The sequence below is a fragment of the Cryptosporidium ryanae genome, assembly GCF_009792415.1.
Source record: "Cryptosporidium ryanae isolate 45019 chromosome Unknown contig_27, whole genome shotgun sequence".
NCBI lineage: Eukaryota > Apicomplexa > Conoidasida > Eucoccidiorida > Cryptosporidiidae > Cryptosporidium > Cryptosporidium ryanae.
In genome coordinates, this window is record NW_027125546.1 from 108841 (window position 1) to 127892 (window position 19052).

The following is a 19052-nucleotide window of genomic DNA, read 5'->3' on the forward strand; positions in this document are numbered from 1 at the left end:
GTCTCCGCCATGGTCTGCAGGCGCCGTAACCTTATGTTGACCCTTGCAGCGCTATACGTCAAAAGTCTCACAGTAATTCCACTACAGGAGCATTCGTTGGAGTTTGAATCTACACCATTCTAATCTGCATTTGTGTTTAATTTTTATACTGGTAATTACATGGTTGCCTTATGCACACGGCAATTCTAACTTTTATTGCGCGTGTCTTTTAATAGTTTTCAGAAGCAATAGTTGCAACTAGGCGCCCATTCCCGTGCTTGACTTTAAGCCGGGGAGCGGGCACTCTTTGTTGGGATTCGAAATAGAGACGGTTAAAATGAGGAGTTTAATTGGTTTCACGAGTAAAAAGACAGTGAATTGTGTAGGTGAATGACCGAACTTAAGTGTGAAACAACGGCTAATTCGTTTTTTAACTTGCACTTTCGCACTTTGGACCGAAATTGAGAAGAAACACCTTGTTTTTACGAGATTAGCTACTTACAGTGTGTTTATCCTACATCTACAACCGTCCCATTTCAAATGTTATTCTGAATGTAAACTAGGCAAATGCCGGTTTAGCTCTAGCAATAAACAAAGCAACTCCTCGAAACCCACACATATGTTCCTTTCTCCTCTTGAGTAACTATAGGAGATCCTCGTACTTGCGCAGAATCCAAGGAACTCGCTTCTTGTTGTTCCCACTTCGGAGAGTCGCGACTGCAGACGCTCCGTTATTTCGCTCACAGAGCTAGTTTAATGTGAACCGCGACCACTCGTGGCGTTTATAGTGGTGTTCGAGGCTTCGGTTCTCCAGTTATCCTGGAGACATTCATTCAGAAGTAGTGTTATTTTAAGTTGATTTTAATTCGACAAGTGAATTCATCGTGTGTTCAGTGACACTTTTTTCGTATTCCTGTTTTTGCCTTGCTGAGAAACGCCCTGTTGGAAGGACTCGGTCGAACGGCTTCCGTACACCACGACAGCAGGGAGTCGCTGCCACGAAACTAATTATACGAGCCTTAAAATACGGCATTTACCGGGCCTCACTGGGAAAATACAAAAATTCCGGTTCTCGCTGCTTTTTAAATAGCACTCCTCTTCACACTGAATTTAACCTGTACATGGTCCGCTCATTGTCCTGCGCGAACTCACTTTTTGCCTTTCTCTGAGTTTTTCCTTCTCATTCTCTCCATATGCAACATAGCCAGTTCCGAATTCATTCTTGGAATCTGAACCTCTCCCGCGTCTGTCGAAGATGAGCCGGTGGCAACTGTGGCGTTCCTCTCGTCACTCAACGCGTCCTCGGCAGCAACACCAGACTGTGAGTTGTGAGTCTGTGTGTTGTCGTTAAAGCTGGCATTTGAAGCAGAGCTAGCGAGTGCAGGCAAACAACTTACACTGTTTTTAGAGGAATCTCTGGTGCCTTGCTCGCAATTAGACATTCTGTCTATAGTCTTGATTGTGTTGTCCGATTCTAGAAACTCAATGATCTCAGAAGACGCTGTTATTGAATCTGAAAATGACTTGGCGACGTCCCAAACTTTAACTTGTCTTCCGGTTCTCGGGTCAACTACAGAAACGTGAGGGAGCTTTGAAATATTATAAAGATTAACCCACTCAATGCCCTGAGGTGTGTTGCTGCTTCTTTGCCAAAATATGAAATGCTCTTTTATAAATTCAATCATCAACGAATCGTTCCATATGTCCCTGTTTAGTATCATTGAAGAAAATTCTGTGGGATTTTGTATATTCACTAGTATTAATTTTTTCAAGCTTTTTGCCCTTTCTTTAGCCACTTGAAATGAATCATTAAACATTATCGAGTCCGGTGGCGAAAACATTTGCGTTGAAAAGTCATCCGTCAGGGGAATGGACTCGGAATTAAAATCGGCTCTGCTGTAAAAAGAATAATGAGACATGCTGTTCGCGCTGTCCTGGTGGTAATCCTGAATCAACTGGTCATTAAAGGAGGGTATTGGGGTTCTAACGTCCTCTTGCTGATCATAGTTAAGTTGATCGCTTCCCTCCGCCAAACCTCTCGAACCATTTGCGTTGGACTCATTCCCCATATTCGAAAAGTACTCATTTATCGCACTGTTCATGTCTCCAGGAAACATCTCCAAATACCTCCTCGCCAACCGCTCGTCCCCGCACCCCGATATGAGCTTGAAGCTCTCTATGTCCTCTGCAGAAACCATCCTTGCCGTGCATTTAACGACAATAAAGAGTCAGAACTATGTACACCGGCTCCTGGACCGAACCAACGCACTGACTTATTTATTCTAAAATTAACTTCTCTTTTTATTGTAATTTTGTATTATACTCGCCTGGTGGAAAAATAAATTATAATTTATTTGTGGGTTGAGAATTAAGTACCCCGGAAAAATAAATAAACGCAAAATTGATTGCTGCCTGCATGCGTGCCGGTGTACTGCTTGTTTGAAGCGCAGAGAGCCTCCTCCCGGCACAAGTCGCCCTAAAGTCTCGGCTTAAGTGGGAGCCCTCTGGCCGTCGGAGCAGGCTCTCCCGGACCACCCGTTTCCGGACAGTGTTCCGGCCGGGCAGGGAGGCCAGTGCGTACAGCTTCCTCAAGGGCGAGACTAGGCACAGGGTGCTTAAAATTCAGATTAAACAAGAGCGATGCAAATAAGCGTACAAACAACTGCGATAATTGGGCACTGGCGGCGGTCAATCAGGTAATTCAGATTAAGTTCCTATTGCAACGGAGGCCGGCTAGTCGGCTAGTCGTGAAAGTAGTTGAACAAGTCTATATTTTGGAAGGGATACCAATTCACGTTATTTTCCCTCCTTAATAGGTATTTTTGTATGCTGTTTTGCAGCTTGTCGAGTCTGTACTTGCACAAAGTTAGAGGCTTTCCTCTGGACAAGAATCTGTCCTCCTCGCCGTACTCATCGACGTACAAAGTTGAGAATTCGCAGGCCCTGGACGAGTAGATGTAGGACTTCTCGGGTTCTATCCAGTTAAAAATGTTATTTGAACTGACATTTTTCGTGGACGCGACGTCTATCCTGAAACATATGACGATAGAGGAGGATACGTGCAGGAAGAAGGCGAGGCCGTTTCCGCACCTGGTTATGTGGTCTTTTATGGGAGTGGAAGCGAACGACATGTTCAAACCGGTTCCATATGGAATGGAGTAGCAGATGTGTTCGGTTTCGCCTCTTGCGTCCTTTTTGCCCTCGTAACAATAGTAGTACGACTTGAGGAAAATCGTTGAGTTCACTGAGTTGTCCTCGGGTTCGTTGCAGCAGGAATTATCGCTACACAAAACGGCTCCGCAGGACAAGCAGAGCAACAACTGATTTATCTTTGCCTTGTTGCTCCCGCTCCAGTGCTTCATCCTGTTGGATATCAGCTTGTTGTATAGCGTGTGGTACATTTTCGGGAGAACTATGTTGTTTTGATTGTAGCAATTAATTAAAATAAGACCATCTCCGTAATTGTCGATACACAAACGCCTTTCGTTAATGTACCCCGACGTTTTGAGAATAAAGTCCAACTCCCCGTCGCTCAAAACTCTGTAGTACGTATTTATACTCTTGTTCAACAACTGAGTCTCGCCGTTGCTGTTCTTGGAGTGAACGAGCACGTCAACCGAAGTAAGTGGCAAGAAAACCCTCTTTAGTGGGAGGATCTTAATGAAAAGTATGTTTTCCACTATTGAATTCAGCAGTTCGATTTCCCTGACGCGCTCTGAGTCTCCGTTCGCACCGTCGCTGTGCTCGAAGTTGGTCAGTAACTCAACCGCGTCCATTAAAACGCTAGTTTCAAGATTAAATTTGCTCGATATCTTCTCTGTGTAATGTCTAACTGCGTCTTTTGGATTAAAGCCGTCCGTCTCTAGTCCCGGATCGTTCGGATTCCCACCGTCCTCCCTGTCGCACTCGCTCAAAAGCAAGTCCTGAAACCTAGAGAGGCATTTCAGCCAGCCAAGCAGCCCGTAATGCACCACCTTCGAAAGGTCCTCGATTTTCTCCAGCTTGAACATTCCGCTGAGCGAAAAGTCGTCTATTCTAAGATCGTGCTCGGTCGTTAGCTTATAGTTCGGAAACATCTGCTCATTCAAGATGTAGTGGATCTTCTCCGGAGTCCCGCATCCGCTCGTGACTGAGTTGCTGAATCGGTAGCCAGACTTGTTCTCCCCGACGTAGTTGTCCTCGAAATTCAAACAGAAACGGTCCCCACCGCATTCACAGCTGTCTTCCTCCTCGTTGCTTCCTCTGTTGGCATCCGCATCGCAGGGAGAACAGCCTGACCAAGGACGCATGTCAAGCTCCTCCATCTCAAAATCCGGGTGGCCGTTCAAGGACTCCGAGACGCGTCCAATCGGATCTGGTCGTCTGGACGAAACCCCAGCCGGTCTGGAGATCTGCACGGGAACGGATCCATAGGAATTGGTGAATATCCTGGTCTTGTTGAACGAATCGACTCTGACCGCCCTATACTCCATCCTGCCCTCCGCTTCGTTGTGTTTGACAAACAAATCAAAGTTGCGACCGTTTACCAGTTCGTCGCAGAAATTCAAAACCGAGAACTCCTCCTTGTTCAGGTGGCAGTTTTCTATAACCTTCCTTTTGTCTCTGCTGGAACGCCTCAACATCAAGTCCACGATGGGGTTACCCGTCGCACCTGCCCCGGTTTTCGCCCGGAACCTCTCATCCCAGTCGTCATTCCAAAACGTCCACACCAAGGAGAACACCTCAATTACCAGCATAATGACAATCACGCTTGATGCGTCCAGGTAATCGCCGGTCTCGGGCAGACTCCCCTCCTTTCTGCCCACGAATTCAGCTAATATAATGTAATTCAGCAAAAACTGGAATCTAGATGAAGGGGATTGCATCGAAACGAGGTCCCAAACGTCCATGTTGGAGCTGGCATTGTTCAAAACCGGCGACAAGCGCTTGAGCAAAGAAGCTCCCAGAATCGGAAACGAGTCAATCAGATCCCTAATTGCGTCCATTATTATCGAGTAAAGGAGCGGTCTGCAAGAGCTGTTGCTCTTGAACGATATGCTGTCCACAATTATGCTGTCGCTCAAAATCTTAACGAGAAGACTCACCGGATTCACAGACAACACGCAGTTTATGTACAACCTGTTGTTGATCAGATTGTGGGGCAGCAGATAATTAAAGGAGTTCAGTATCGACAGCACCTGCTGAAGCATAGGGTGGCTCTCGGGACTGACGGACAACACCTCAAAATCAGACGGGTCGCTGGCGTCGTCTTCAGATGACCCCCTCCTCCTCAGCGTATCTAACGCTGCCCCCAAGACGTCTCTCAGGCCGTAAGACTCGCCTCCCTCCCTCTCCTCGGCCGCGGCCGACTCGCGTCTCTTCCTGCGCAATAAGAGCGATCTGAACGGCAGTATTATGTTGGAGCTGGTCTTGCAATACGGACAACGCAAATTCGTGTAGTGGTAGAAGCAGCGTCGACTTCTGTAGTCCAGAACGGCGCCCTTTACTTCGCCAGTGGTGTTCGCCTGTCTAACAGAACTCAGCTCGTGAATTATGACGTCGTCTCCGGAAACGCCGACAGAAACCTTGATCACCTCCCTCCTCGGTATTATCGGGGCGTTCCTGTAGAAGAGACTGAACGCGGACGCGGAGCCGGGGCCCTCCTCCGTATCCGGTACCTGAATCGGACACGGATAAGGGGTAACGGAATCGGCGGGATTCGACTCGGAGTCGGAGTCGGAGTCCGGCTCCGAGCCAAAGACCAAGCTGGTGTCCAAATACGAACGGAACGAGTGGTCGTCTCCGTGTGGATTCAGAGCTCGTCTGGCCTCGTTAGCGTTGTCCAGGATGCGAGTGACAGCCGCCTCCTCAGACATGCGCAAGTTGCTCTCTATGAGCGACTTGTAGTAGTTCCCAATGCAGCTGTAGTGGATGATGTGGCCGCATACGGTCGTCAACATGCACGTGTAGTTCGGCGGTGAGTAGAAGCCGCTAATGCTCGAAGAGGATCTGAGGCTCTTTCTGGAGTTCATCGAAATGGTTTGCAGATCCAGGTACCCAAAAGTAGCCAAGTCGTCAGAGACGCCCTCGTCTCGGGATGACGTGTTTATTTCCTCGTGACAAAACACGCAATACTCGGCCTTCGTGCGCGTGTCAGAGACCGGGGTCTCGGACTTTCCATTTTTGTCAAACTCCTTCATGTGGCTGCTCATAAACTCTTTTTGTCTCCTCAGGTACCTCTGCATTATACTCTCCTGCTGCGATGAAACGCTCCTTTTGCTGCTGCCCCAATCTGCGGCCTCTCCCTGTTCCTTTTTGTACCTCAGGCAGATGTCGCTCAGGTACCTGTCTATGTACTCGCGGATTTGAGGACTCGCCTTCTTTCCTATGGACAAACCCCATTCCAGGAAGTAGCTGGCCTCGAGAGATATGTCGTCCAGCGCATCCCTACTCACCAATCTGAACCTGGGACCCGGGTCCTTTCCCAACGGCAAACTCGAGCTGTCCTCGCTCTTCCTAACCGAATATATGGCCTCGATCAGCACGTCCATCAGACAAAACCCACCCCTGCCGACTCCAATTTCCGGTTCCCGGCAGTCGTCTCGCTCCTCCGCGCGAAGACCCTCCAGCTCCGCCATCTCGAGTCTTATCGGAACGGTAAGCAGGCTGAACACATTGTCCACTCCGCTGCTCCTGAGTTGCCCAGAAACGTGCTCAATGTCAAGCGTCGAGATGCGCAGCTCCGAACGCGGTCCCGATTCCCTCCTCGCGGCCAGCTCCTTCTCCAAACTGTCGTACAAAAGACCGCACAGCTGGGAGTCCACTAGCAGGTAGTTGTAGTGGTCATTCTCCATTTCTTCCGTGTAACCCATGACCGTGATCCTCCCCTCGCGTCCTGCACTCCCGGCCCCAGCGTCGCTCTCCTCCGAGATTCCAAAGTAATCGCGTACCAAATCCTCGTTCACGGAGCCAGAAGCCTGTCTCCCTCCGACCCGGGTGCTCCCCTCGCTGCTCTGGACGCCCCCGCTCCCCAAGAAGTGCTTGCCCAGGCTCTTGTACTCAAATGCGACGCCGGAGTCGGTTCCGTTCTGGCCTCCGAGACGCGCCTGCGACCTGACTGAATTGTAAAACCTGACGACCTCTATGTTAACCAGGTTGAATATGAGTATGAAGGAGTACTGGACCGCCCTCGGCTCCGTCAAAAGGGTGCGGCTCTTGTCCAGGCCAAACAGCTTTGGCAAACACAAATGAACCACGCTTGAAAAAAGCACGGACAGCACGTAGGTGTTTCTGTTGTAGTCAAAGAGCGAAACGAAGTGACCGGTTTCCGGGACGTGACACAGCTTCATTGGGAACCTGGCAAACTGGCCGTTTACGAACCCCACGTCCCCGGAGGCGCCCCTGCCAGTCAAGGCCGACGGGGACCCTGCCCCGACTCCGCTTGCGTCCCTGCCTGCCTCCACCAGAGCCTTGTTCTGCCCGTACCAGTTGCACATCTGATCAACCATGAACCTGGTGAAACTGAGCGAGTTCTCGTTGTTCAGAAAGCTGATCGGGACAACGGGGTCGTAAAGCATCCACCCGAGAGGCTGCTTCATCCTGTAGAGCACGGGTCTCCTGTCCGTCGCGGGAACCGAGTCGCAAAAGGAAGAGAGTATCTCGTCAATTACTAAGTTCGGATTCGACGAATTGAACGACTGGATGAATTGGCCGTAGTACAAAGAGGAGGAGCTGTATATGGGAACGAAGTCCCTGATCTCTAATCTCGACCGCTCCTTCCTTATCAAATACTGCAACAACAGGTACCTGTACGTGGACTTGTTAAATGTAAGCGACACGGGAATGTCTACTGAATTGATTCTCGTCAGCACGTCCATGACGAAGTGCACGCAGGAGGCCGCTCTGGCGCCAAAGCCTTCCCTCGAATTCAGCATGTTGATGCTCGCGTTTGAGAAGTCGGCATCTCCGTCTGGGCGCTCCGCGTCCGATCCGCCACTGTGGTCCCCGTCACCAACACACTCCTCCCCGAGGCTGTCGGTCCCGTTGGAGTTGGTCTCCGGTAGCGCGAACTCGTCCTCCCCCAGACTCGGTGCGCCCCTCAGGCCGAAGTGCGTGAGTATCGAGTTGAACACAAGCAGTATGTACCTCTCGTCATCCAGGATCCCGAGGAAGAACCGGATCGAGACTAGGTCCAGGAGCATGTAAAGCACCGACCAGTGGGACCTCCTGTAGAACTGAGACTCACCCATCCTCCCCGCGCTGTTCCTTATGGAAAAGCGCTCGTTGAAGTAGTATGTCTGGAAGAAGAAACAGTAGGACCTAATCGGGTGCTCGACCAACAGCACTTTGAGCAAGTCGTTGTTCACACCCACATTGAACAACAGATCCTTGACGTAGTTCAGGTCCCCGCTCAAGTTGCGTCTGGTGAAGTGAGTTAGGTACAGGAGCAGAACCTGGACGGATATCCTGTGGAGAGGGATGTGCAGCGAAACCGAGCCGCTCAACGCGCTGCAATTGTGCAGGAAGCAACCGGCGTAGTCGGCCTCGTCCCGCGCCAACTCAAACAGCAAAAAGTACCTAACCGGCTGGTACCTATCGCCAACGCAGCCGAGCCTCACTATGTTCTCCACAAAAGAGCACCTCAAGTTCCACTTCTCGCTCAAACTCGTTAGGTAAAGCCACTGGATCAGGGATTGCAGCGTGTTCACCGCGATCCTGTACACCCCAAAGGAGCCTCTGTCCTCGCAATCGCGTGGCTCGGGACCCGGACCGCAGGCCGCCCGCCCGGCGTCCCCCACGAGGATGTACAGTATCTGCAGCAGTATGTCAACTGTGGATTGCAGATCGCAGCAGAGCAGGAGGCTCGACCGCCATCTGGAGTCCTCGATCTGGCTGCCCAGGCTCCTCTCGCAGTAGTTGCTCCAGCCCGCAGTCCGCCCCGCGCCCCGGTGCATGTTCATGCACTGGGTCAGTCTGAGCAGCGCGAGCCAGCCGTTGTGCCACAAATCCACGTAGTACTTCTCTGCCAAAGAGCTGTAGTTTTCGCGCCCGATTCCCCTTTTGGCGAGCTCCCTCTCCATCGCGGCGGTGCACCTGTTCAGGAACACGAACGCAATGAGGTCAACGGACTGGAGAATGTACTTGTAGTCGTGCATCGGGTACGTGTACTTCCTGTTGATCACAGAGCCCTCTCCAAAAGAGCGCACCGTCGGAATGACGTAGTCGGTCAAGATTCGCCGGCTCCCTCCGCACGGCCCTCTGCAGACGGTGTAGTCCAAGCAGCCCCCCAGGATCTGAAGAGTCGTGTAGAATATCACCCTGATCAAATCGCAGTCGAGCGTCATTTCAATCAGCATCTTGTCTATAGTGAAAAGCTGGACGGCTATCCTGGTCAAGACCCTTTCCTGCTTCATGACCAGGTCGCTGTAGTTTCTCATGAATATGGCCGGGAACACGTCCTCCTTAAAGTCCCTGCCGAACATCAGCACGAGCAATAGGTCCGTGAGGTCGTTTTGCATGTTCAGTCTGACGCTCGAGCTTTCGCGGGAGCCACGGGCGTCGTCTCTGAGAAACTTCATCCACAGCATGTCCAAGTACGTAATTGCGTCGCCGCTCCTCAACCCTGCGGCCGACCCCTGCTCCTGCTCCTCCTCGCGAAAACGCCCAACCAGCGAGTCGTCGCAAAGCGGCATGTAAGAGGAGGCCTTGTTTCCGCTCTCAGCGCGATTTCTCTCTTCGTTTGCCGTGAAGCCCGGATGCAGACGCGCCAGCAGCTCCCTTGCGCCTCTGTTGTTCAAAAGCCTCCTGTTCTTCTCGAGACCGACGTCCACCCAGTCCCTGAGCGTCTTGGACACTTTTCCGCTCCGAGAAACCCGCTCCGAGCCACCGCTCTGGTTCACTCCATACAGAAACAAGCCGCTCACCTCCGCACCGAGCAGCTCGCCCAGCAACGGGAGGAAAACGGACTGATAGCTCCCCGTCAGACTAATGAACCACTGGAAAATGTAAGAGTCCATTTGAAAATCCTTTTCTCCCCTGAAAACAAAAACTGAAGGGTAAATGCACTCTGTGTCTAGATTGCGAGTGGGACTGCTCAGGTGCCCCCCGCTTTTGAGGTGGTCCGTGAGACTCCCATTCGCGTTTGAGTGGAAGCCACCGTCGGGGTTCCCTCTGCGACTTAAGCTGTCTCTATGGGGATCCCGGACCGTCTCCGTCTCAAATTGCCTGGGTCTCCGCGAATCTGCGTTGTGGTGCACCTGAAAGCGGACCCTAATGTGTATCTGACCTCCGCTCGCGTCGGGACTCTCTCGGTCTTGGTCATGCGTTTGGTCTTGGGCGATGTCGTTCAGCACGTCCAGGACGTTCTGGACGAAAGCGGTGTTGGCGTCGTTGTTGGCGGCGTTGGCGTTGTTGTCGTCGAAGTCCTGAATCAGCTCTCCGTCCAGAACAAAATGGGTGGCTCCCTCGCGACCCTCCTCTACTGCGTGGTTTTCGCAGTTCTCAGCCACGTTTGAAATAAGCATGGAGTGAAAAGGAAGAAGGAGCTCGCTCGTATCCGGAACCCTGAGGTGGAATCTAGAGAGCAACACTACGTGACACAGCACTGCGTGAAAAAGTCCTCTTAGTCTCTGAAAAACAAGAGTGTCCGTGACCTTTCTCTCAGTGTCAGAACCGGAATTTGAATCGGCAGTCCGGTCCTCGCCGTGCCGCCTGCAGAAGCCCTTGCTGCTCCAAGCCTGCTCGTCGCCGCAATCACAACAGCCTCCGTAGTCGGACTTGTAAATGTAGTAGTCGTGGCCCTCGTGATTGCTGCTCTGAAAACAGTCCACACAAATGCAAGATGAGGTCGTTACCCCGCACGTTAGACATCTGTATGCAACGTGCTGGCCGCTCCATATCTGGGAGCACCTGGTTAATCTTCGAGGGTCCGCTCCCACTCTTATTTTGGACAACAGCGACGGGTCGCACTCAATCCTCTTAAACAAAGTGCTCTCCTCCCTGTACTTTGGATTTATTAGCAACTCAAAGATTGATATTATCGCAAGGTCCAAAAAGTGATTCACGGGATTCAGCGAATCCGAATACTCCGGCTCCTCGCCGCCAGATCCCAACGGCTTCTTCTTGAATAGACCATTGTAGAGCTCCAGCAAAACCGTCCTGTGTCTGTTATCGCTTTCGCTCCTCCCTCTGCCGTTGCTGCCCCGGTTCGCGACGCGTTCTACAGTGCCTCTCTCGACGTTCGCGTCGCTGAAGCAGCCATGCGTACGACAGCCGCCAGCTGCGAAACTGCAGTTTCTGGCGCTGGAGTCGCTCCTCCTGTACTGCATCACTCGCTCCACCCATCCGGTACTGCCGTCTTCGCGAAGGGCATGCCTGGCGTCGTCGGATTCGCTTGTCGCGATGTACCAAAAGGCCATTTCGTCTTCCAAACAGTACGCAGTGGAAAACAGCTCCAGCCCCACAAAAGTGATCCAATGCACGTCCGGCTCCTCGGGGTTGTCTGGTTTGTCAATCAGACAGCAAAGCAAGTACATTATTTCTCCTATGAGCTCTCCGTCAGCGTGCTCAAAGCCGCTTTCCTCTTCAAAAAGCTGTGTGTACTCATCATCATCCAAGTCAATGCGAAATGTCGAACAGGGGCCGACTCTTCCAGGAACCGTCCTTCCGTTCTTGTAAACGTGAAGTCTCAAACAAAGCAGCCTGAATCTCAACGCCATTAACGAGGAATGGGAAATGCGGTCTATAGAGAACCACTCCCGCACAATCTCGTCTCTGAGCACAATCCTCGGAGTGGCAAGCACGTTCACCGAGCCTTTTTCATCGCTGTCTCTCTCCTTTATCGGGAAACCTCTCCGGTACTCCCCACCGCCGTTAAGGCCGTGCATGATGCTCAACTTACGCAACAGCGCCGCTGAAACACATCAAACAAGAAAAACGCCCGTCTCTGCTCCCATGTACACTGTTTATAGTCCGATATTCGCTCTATCGAACCACTTCTAACCAATATTGCATTTATTGTGGCTCTCGACCAGCAGTGTCACATTTTTTCCCCGAATACGCGCGACAAACAAAAGGTACCGGAATTACGGAGTGGCGCCTCTCGAGGCGGCGCCGCTCCGCACCTCGGTAAATTTACCAGGGAGCGATAGACCAGGAGCAGCTTTGTTTCGATCCGAGAGGGAATAAACGTGCAGAGCAAAGACGTAAGGACGTGTTTTCGTGGCTTGGCTCAAGACGCGGCTAAAGGACGCGGAACTCGCTTTGTCTGTCTGAATGAAGTGCTGACACGGCGTGCGTTGCGTCAGCGGAGCGGACTAGAGCAATAAGGACAAAGCCCGTTGGAGGTGCGTGGAGGCCGTTAAGATGCCCCAAAACGAGTACATAGAGCTTCACAGAAAAAGGCACGGGTACAGATTTGACCATTTTGAGAGGAAAAGGAAGTTTGAGTCTAGGAAGGTGCACAAGGCCTCTCAATATGCGCAAAAGGTAAGGGGGATAAAGGCGAAACTGTACAATAAGAAGAGATACGCCGAGAAGGCGACGCTCAGGAAGCTGGTTAAGGCAAATGAGGAGAAGGACGCCGTTGAGAAGGAACCGGAGGTGCAGGGAGGCGCAGTGCCCTCCTATTTGCTGGATCGCCAAGGCGTCAACAGAACAAAAATACTGAGCAACATGATCAAGCAGAAGAGGAAGGAAAAATCCGCGAAATGGCAGGTTCCAATACCCAAAATAAAGGCGCTGAACGAGGACGAGATGTTTAGGATACTCCGTAGTGGAAAAAGAAGGAAAAAGTCGTGGAAAAGAGTCGTGAACAAGGTTTGCTTTGTTGGCAACGATTTTACCAGAAAGCCACCTAAGCTAGAAAGATACATCAGACCAACCGGTCTTAGATTTAAAAGGGCGCATGTTACCCATCCCGAGCTCAAAACCACCTTTTACCTAGATATAGTTTCAATCAAAAAAAACCCGCAAAGTCAGCTGTACACTTCCCTTGGAGTTATAACCAAAGGCACTGTTATCGAGGTTAATGTTAGTGAATTAGGCTTAGTTACGCAAACAGGTAAAGTCGTTTGGGCCAAGTACGCCCAAGTGACAAACAATCCGGAAATTGACGGCTGTATAAATGCCGTCTTGCTGGTCTAAGGGAGTGCTTTCTTTTCAGTCTTTTTTTACTTGCGTTTTGTGTGCTCGCTTGTCCCATTTTGGCCCTTTAGTTGCTCTCCCGTTTGGGTTTCCGAGGCAGCACGATCTGCCGGGAAACCACTAACCTCGCTATATGGTAAAATGTGGGTACAGTAAAAAGGTGCCGAGTGAGGAGCAAACCGGGTATAAAGCGAGGTGTATGCGGAATATAATGCAATTAACTAATAAGACAAGGCTCTCCAAATGTTTTTTGATTTGGAGTGCAGACTTCGTCTGAAAACGAACAGATACTTGCCGGAAATTCCAAGTAACTGGTTGGAACGCGACCATTTACCCACGTTTAGCGACGATCCCCAAACAGATCCCGTTGGGAACTCCAGTTCTGGCGGACAAGCGGAATGCCGGACTGACAGCTCGTGCAGCAGTCCTTTCACCTGCGCGAACTACAGCGAAGACGGGGAGATCATTGTCGCTATTGGTCTGAGCGGAATATACTTATTGGGGGCCTACACGAGGACGTGCTTTTCTGCCATTTCATACCCTAGAATAATAAGGGATGCCGGGATCAAGGAGAAGACGGTGCTCTGCAGAGACGCATCCGTTTTCGGATACAGAAATCAATTCCTGTTGGGAGTCTTTGGCCGCTTCCTCTGCATTTGGGACCTTTCTCCCGAAGGCCTTGTTGGCGAAAGCGGTACCGGAACCTCCAGATTAAGCACTCCAACCTATATCGGAGGTCTCTCTTCCGAAGACATAACTGGATCCGATATTGAGAATTTGCCTTATGTAAAGGAGTGCAGCGAGACCAACAACGTTATACTTTCTGTGCAGGGAATAAGGGTTTACTATCGTGAAGAGGACGTTGATATCGAGTTCCTAGTTGAATTCTCGGTTTTCGTTCCTTTATTGGTCAGGGTTTCTTGCTCTGAAGGCCTTGCGAGTGGGAACAGCACTATTAAAATAGCGAGTGTACGCTCCGTTCTTCCAGACAAACTGTATAGTGTCGTCCGTCCCTCTGCAGAGGGAGCGTCAGAAGCCAGGATTCTGTCTATTTCCGTGAACAACGGCGGTGAGTGCAGAGTCTACTCTGCAGTGTTTGTCTTACGTGATAAACTGCACATGTGTCTGTTTGAAGACAACTGCATTATAGGTTTTAAGTCGGTACCAAACTACGGGAAAAGACAGGCCAGGCTTTTGAGGAACTGCAAGACGATGTTCAATCAGACGGGAGACCTGTTCATAATACAGTTTCCAGACAAATTTTCAATCTACAATATTGCGTACAACCAGAATAAAGGCGATCACAGGGCCAAAAGCAGTCCGGACGAGGATGAGGATCTCCAAGGCGAGGGCGAGGGCGAGGGCGAGAGCTGCGAGTTTACGCCAGATTCGGGTGAACTCAAGTGCAGCTTTACATTGCTTTATACTTACACACAAATAATTCAAAAGGAATGGATAACTTCAATAGCGGTTTACAGCGACAGGGTTAACTTAACAAACAAGACCTTTTGCGGTCCGGTGAGCAAGATGTATCCATGCGGCGTAGTAGCAGTATCAACAATATCTTCAAGTGGTCAGTGCTTTTATTACCTGATGAAAGTGTGCTCACATTCGGACGAAAGAAGCTACGCCAGCAAAGAGACGTGTCTGCCCTGCAGACACAGCTGCAAAGATAATACAGGCTCTAATATGATTGTGTGGAAAGTGGAACTGACCAAATTGAACGGAATCAGAAAGCTGGCGTGGCAGCCAGGGGAGCCAGTCTGTCTGGCAATTCAGTTCATGGACAAACTAAGGAACACAAAACTTCAATATGACGACTTCCTTGAGTTAACCGACCCTGGTGAGAGCACTTTGGACAAGAATCCAAGTCACAAGCTGCTGCTCGGCAACATGTTTTTCATTGAACCGAACAGCACGAACGACGATATGCTGCTTTGGTCCAGACTTATGACAGGCTTTACAGCCATCCACAAGAACCGCGAGTACATCGAGCAGGACGACGAATTCGACGCGGTTCCCGACGAAAACGACTGCATTCGTCTCGACAGCGACCTTGGGAGGAGCCGACCGTGTCCCCGCTCGGACAGCCCAAGCCGGCCCCTTCGCCGCAATGCGAGGAGGCTCAACCGCAAACAAATAACCGAAACCAAAAACCAAATCAAAAGCTTAAGTAACAAAAACAACCTCGCGAAAACTAACATTACGTGGATAACGAAAAACGAAGACACTAGAAAGCAATTCGCCTCGAACTTCAGCGTGCGTCAGTCCGCAGCCAGCAACTCGTGAACTCCTCCGCCGCCCGCACTACTTACTAGGCGTTATCGCACTCCCTGTACCTCTTGTCCGACATCAAAAAAACGTTGAAGTCGTTCCAAATTGTGCTGTTTGAGTTCTCCATCCTTATAAAGTTCCTTAAATTATCGTTCTTAATCACGAACCTCCCGTCGCTCGTCTCTATGCTCTTCTTCAAGCACTCCTCTATGTATTTTTGGCCTGCCAGCCCAACGATCTTAAACACATCCTTGTTTTTGGATCTGGCTCCTTGTCTGTTCATTATGTACTCAATGCACTCGCTGGGGAACGCCACGTCCTCCGAGTCGCACGGCTCTTCCTTCTTCACAGTCTCCTCCATGCCTCCAGTGCCCAGGTGCCGACTGCGGACCAATCCGCAACCAACTGCCGCGTCTCTGCCGCCCCTGCCCGCCCTCCCAAGCCACCGGCAAAGGAGGGAGGCCGACTCCACACGGTCCTGCCGCGCGCGGGCTGGTGGAGAGGCGCGTGCGAGTGAAACAAGAAGCCAGTAATTGCGGGTTGGAGCGTTTGCGATTTGATTTTGGGAGGAAGCAAGGGCTGACAAGTAGGAGCAGCCGGTAACATGCTAAGGCGCTTTGGCCCTCCGTGAGCTTGTTTATGGGCGACAGTGTCGCGAGCATCTCGCGGATTTTGTTGTTGAAACAGCATCACGCACAGAGACGCCCGGCGTTGGCCGGTTCCGACAGGGAAAGTAGTCGGCCGTGCGAAGCAAAGACCATTTTGGGACGGCGTCTCTGTTTTTTCGCCGAGAGTGAGACGCACGGAGAAGAAGATGACGTGCATGCTTTACAGGAAGGAGCACGTTAGGCGTGGGATTATACACCCCAGTGGAAAGCTGCTGGCCTTGTTGGTGGCCTCAAATGCAAACACCGTTGAGTTGTACAGAATAGATGGCGCAGATAGACCAATAAGGCTCCTGTGGTCGTACCAAACAAAGCACGTCCCGAATTGTTTGGATTGGTGCGACGGCAACAGGAGCGTATGCATTGGAGATTCAAACGGCAACATAACGGTAATAGACACGAGCGGTACAGTTAAAAATCAGAACTGCATTCACACAAAATACAACGAGGTTGTGGCAGTGAGAAGCATGAACGTAAACATGGAGCGCACAAGCAGAGACGGCGAGGAGGGGGTGTGCCCGAAATATTTGATCGAGTTGACTAGCATCTACCCTTACGTGACTAGTTTGAGGGACTTTGTGTCGAACGACTTTACCTTCAGCGGCACTGTGCAGAACTTTGTCACCGCTGTTTGCGATACAGAGGAAAGCGACGGCTGCGATATGGGGGATTTCACAGACGCTGCCGGGTCACTCGAGACAGAGTTTGTCGGCTCTGGCAGCGAGGCGCCCGGCAGCCTGAGTGCAGCTTCGCAAAGTGACTGCCTTAACCAGGAGGCAGGCGAGGCCGTGAAAACGAAGGAAGCGCCCAGACTGATTCCGGACTTTTCTGGCCAGGAGAAGGAAATTTCACTATTTGTGTCTCTGGACGCAAACAACAACATGATATGCTCGATTGGAGGCCACACGCCTGTTTGGAATTACAGGATAAACAGATCGGGCGAGGACGGGACAGACGGGGTGGGCGATGTAAGTGTGTGCAAGAACTATATTGTCGTAACGTACAACCACCTGGACGGCAATCTAAATTGCAGATTTGAGGTCATAGACGTCAGGTATTTTTTGGAGGCGTTTGACTCAATATTTTCGGTATTTGGGCGCGTTCAGTATATAAGACAGCTCATGGCCTACCTCAGAGGAGTGATAAAGCAAATTCACTCGGTTTGGAAGACAGGCGTCGTCCCGTTCAGACAGTTCATTAGCAGCGAGAGCAGTATCAAGAGCGATAAGCTTCTCGCAATTATGTACTCAATGGTTTTCGGACTGCCATTGAACACGTACATAACAAAAGAAATGTTGTCGAATGACTTGAACGTGACCATTGACCAGCTTGCAGTTGTTTGCCAAAGCATAGACGATTCAGTTAGGTACATGCTGTATGTGCTGTCGAATACAGTGCATCCGATATTGGAGCACACGTGTACCATATGGGATGTAGTTCAAAACTCGGAGATCGCAGCTGAGATGGGCGGCTGTGGGCGTCTGGGGAAGCAGGTAGACGGACTGCTGCTTTACTATAAGGGCGTGATGAGAGAGCTGGAGTCGGTCTGTCCAATAGTGAACGTGTTCATCCACACGGTGAGTATAGCGAAGACCTACGCGGAATCCTCAAGCGACTTCGACGGGTTTGACAGAATCGGATTTCCAAGAATAATTTCTTCCGGCAACTCAAGAATAATATCAGACAAGTTCCACATAGGCGAAAAGGACTACCAACTGCTCAAGGAGTTTCTGGCGGAGAAGGGCGCAGACTTGGGCGCCGGTCAGGGCCTTTGCGACAACTCGAGCACGAGCGCCTTCTTCGAGTGCATCGAATTCAAGAACATAGACGAACTTCTGGCCGACGACAACTCCCCGGAATTCTCCGTCAGCCGAATGAGTTCAACACTGGACGAGTTTTACAGACTGTTGGTTAGGCATGTAACCGAGAGATACATTTCAAATAAGGTGCTGCTCGACTTTAGCGTCGATCTGAGCTCAAACGTGTTCTCGAGCGCCGACACCAAGGGCAATTTAAACGTAAGTGTTGCAGACGGCAGTGACGTGATGCTCGTGACTCTGCTCGGCAAACTCAAGAACGCGGCAGACGGCGGAGCGGACAATCAGAGCGCCCTTATTAAAATAATGGTTGAGTTCGGCAACGATGAGGTCCTTGGACTGTTTGAACTCGACGGCAAACGCGAATCCTGCAGTCAGGTACTGGGTGACCTCGACAACAGCATTACGATCCACCACAGCAACAGCATACACTCCCCGATCAAGGCGAACTTCTCCGTGTCCGCAGCCATAGTGTCGCTGCCCAACGCCCACCCAACTCACAAGGTGGTCGATGCAATTTGGACGGCCGACTCCGAAATCCTAATGCTTATCAACAACGGGGGCAGCTCTTCGCGCGTCCTGGGCTTTAGTCTAGACCTGCTCAATTTTTGCAGCGTACCGCCACTCAGCATCGACATCGGCCACTGCTCAACCAACAAGGTTTACTACAACTACGTTTACGGCATCTCGAAATTCAGATGCGACAGCAACTGCCACCACTCCATCTCCAATGTGTTCCATCACCTAAAGGACGTCTCCAGAATACACCGTCCGCAGAGAGCTAAAGGGCTCCTTCCGGACTGCGCGGGAAACGGAGTCCGCGGGGAGCCTCAGCGCCACAACGAGTCCTTCGGCGGCGGCCCCGCCCCCGATTCCCAGCGCTGCTCCGTTGAAATCGTTAGCTTCTACTCCAAGAACAACACGGTAAGTTAAACCTTGACCGATCCTTAGGTCCGCGCTAACCTAACCAACTTCCACCCACCTCTGCATACACAGAAGTTCTTCGTGATTTCGGACAGAAAGACCGGCAGGATCGCGATCGGGAACCTGGAGTGAGCCGAACCAGTCGCGCGTCCCTGCCCAAACCGCTCACCGCCACACAGCGCCCGGCAGAGCCGCCTCCCTTCTCCGGTCGCGGGCCGCGCGCGCGGCGGCGAAGCAGCAATAAGGAGCTGACGGGACTCGAACCCGTGAC

General features: G+C 51.2%; 6 protein-coding genes across 6 annotated transcripts; 3 read left to right on the forward strand and 3 right to left on the reverse strand.

Annotated features, from left to right (window-relative positions):
• Window positions 1-1127: 1127 nt before the first annotated feature.
• Window positions 1128-2177, reverse strand: FG386_001721 (uncharacterized protein; the record flags this gene model as incomplete). The annotated part of the gene is made up of 1 exon (XM_067341114.1): window positions 1128-2177. One exon carries the CDS (start codon window positions 2175-2177, stop codon window positions 1128-1130), a length of 1050 nt encoding a protein of 349 aa, XP_067196922.1.
• Window positions 2178-2720: 543 nt separating this feature from the next.
• Window positions 2721-11843, reverse strand: FG386_001722 (uncharacterized protein; the record flags this gene model as incomplete). Its single annotated transcript, XM_067341115.1, has 2 exons — window positions 2721-8424; window positions 8923-11843. The coding sequence occupies 2 exons, from the start codon at window positions 11841-11843 to the stop codon at window positions 2721-2723; spliced, it is 8625 nt and encodes a 2874-aa protein (XP_067196923.1).
• A 478-nt stretch (window positions 11844-12321) lies between these two features.
• Window positions 12322-13101, forward strand: FG386_001723 (uncharacterized protein; the record flags this gene model as incomplete). Its single annotated transcript, XM_067341116.1, has 1 exon — window positions 12322-13101. One exon carries the CDS (start codon window positions 12322-12324, stop codon window positions 13099-13101), a length of 780 nt encoding a protein of 259 aa, XP_067196924.1.
• A 243-nt stretch (window positions 13102-13344) lies between these two features.
• On the forward strand, window positions 13345-15390 carry FG386_001724 (uncharacterized protein; the record flags this gene model as incomplete). Its single annotated transcript, XM_067341117.1, has 1 exon — window positions 13345-15390. One exon carries the CDS (start codon window positions 13345-13347, stop codon window positions 15388-15390), a length of 2046 nt encoding a protein of 681 aa, XP_067196925.1.
• Window positions 15391-15415: 25 nt separating this feature from the next.
• On the reverse strand, window positions 15416-15736 carry FG386_001725 (uncharacterized protein; the record flags this gene model as incomplete). The annotated part of the gene is made up of 1 exon (XM_067341118.1): window positions 15416-15736. One exon carries the CDS (start codon window positions 15734-15736, stop codon window positions 15416-15418), a length of 321 nt encoding a protein of 106 aa, XP_067196926.1.
• A 453-nt stretch (window positions 15737-16189) lies between these two features.
• On the forward strand, window positions 16190-18913 carry FG386_001726 (uncharacterized protein; the record flags this gene model as incomplete). The annotated part of the gene is made up of 3 exons (XM_067341119.1): window positions 16190-18673; window positions 18737-18781; window positions 18854-18913. 3 exons carry the CDS (start codon window positions 16190-16192, stop codon window positions 18911-18913), a joined length of 2589 nt encoding a protein of 862 aa, XP_067196927.1.
• Between the last annotated feature and the right edge of the window lie 139 nt (window positions 18914-19052).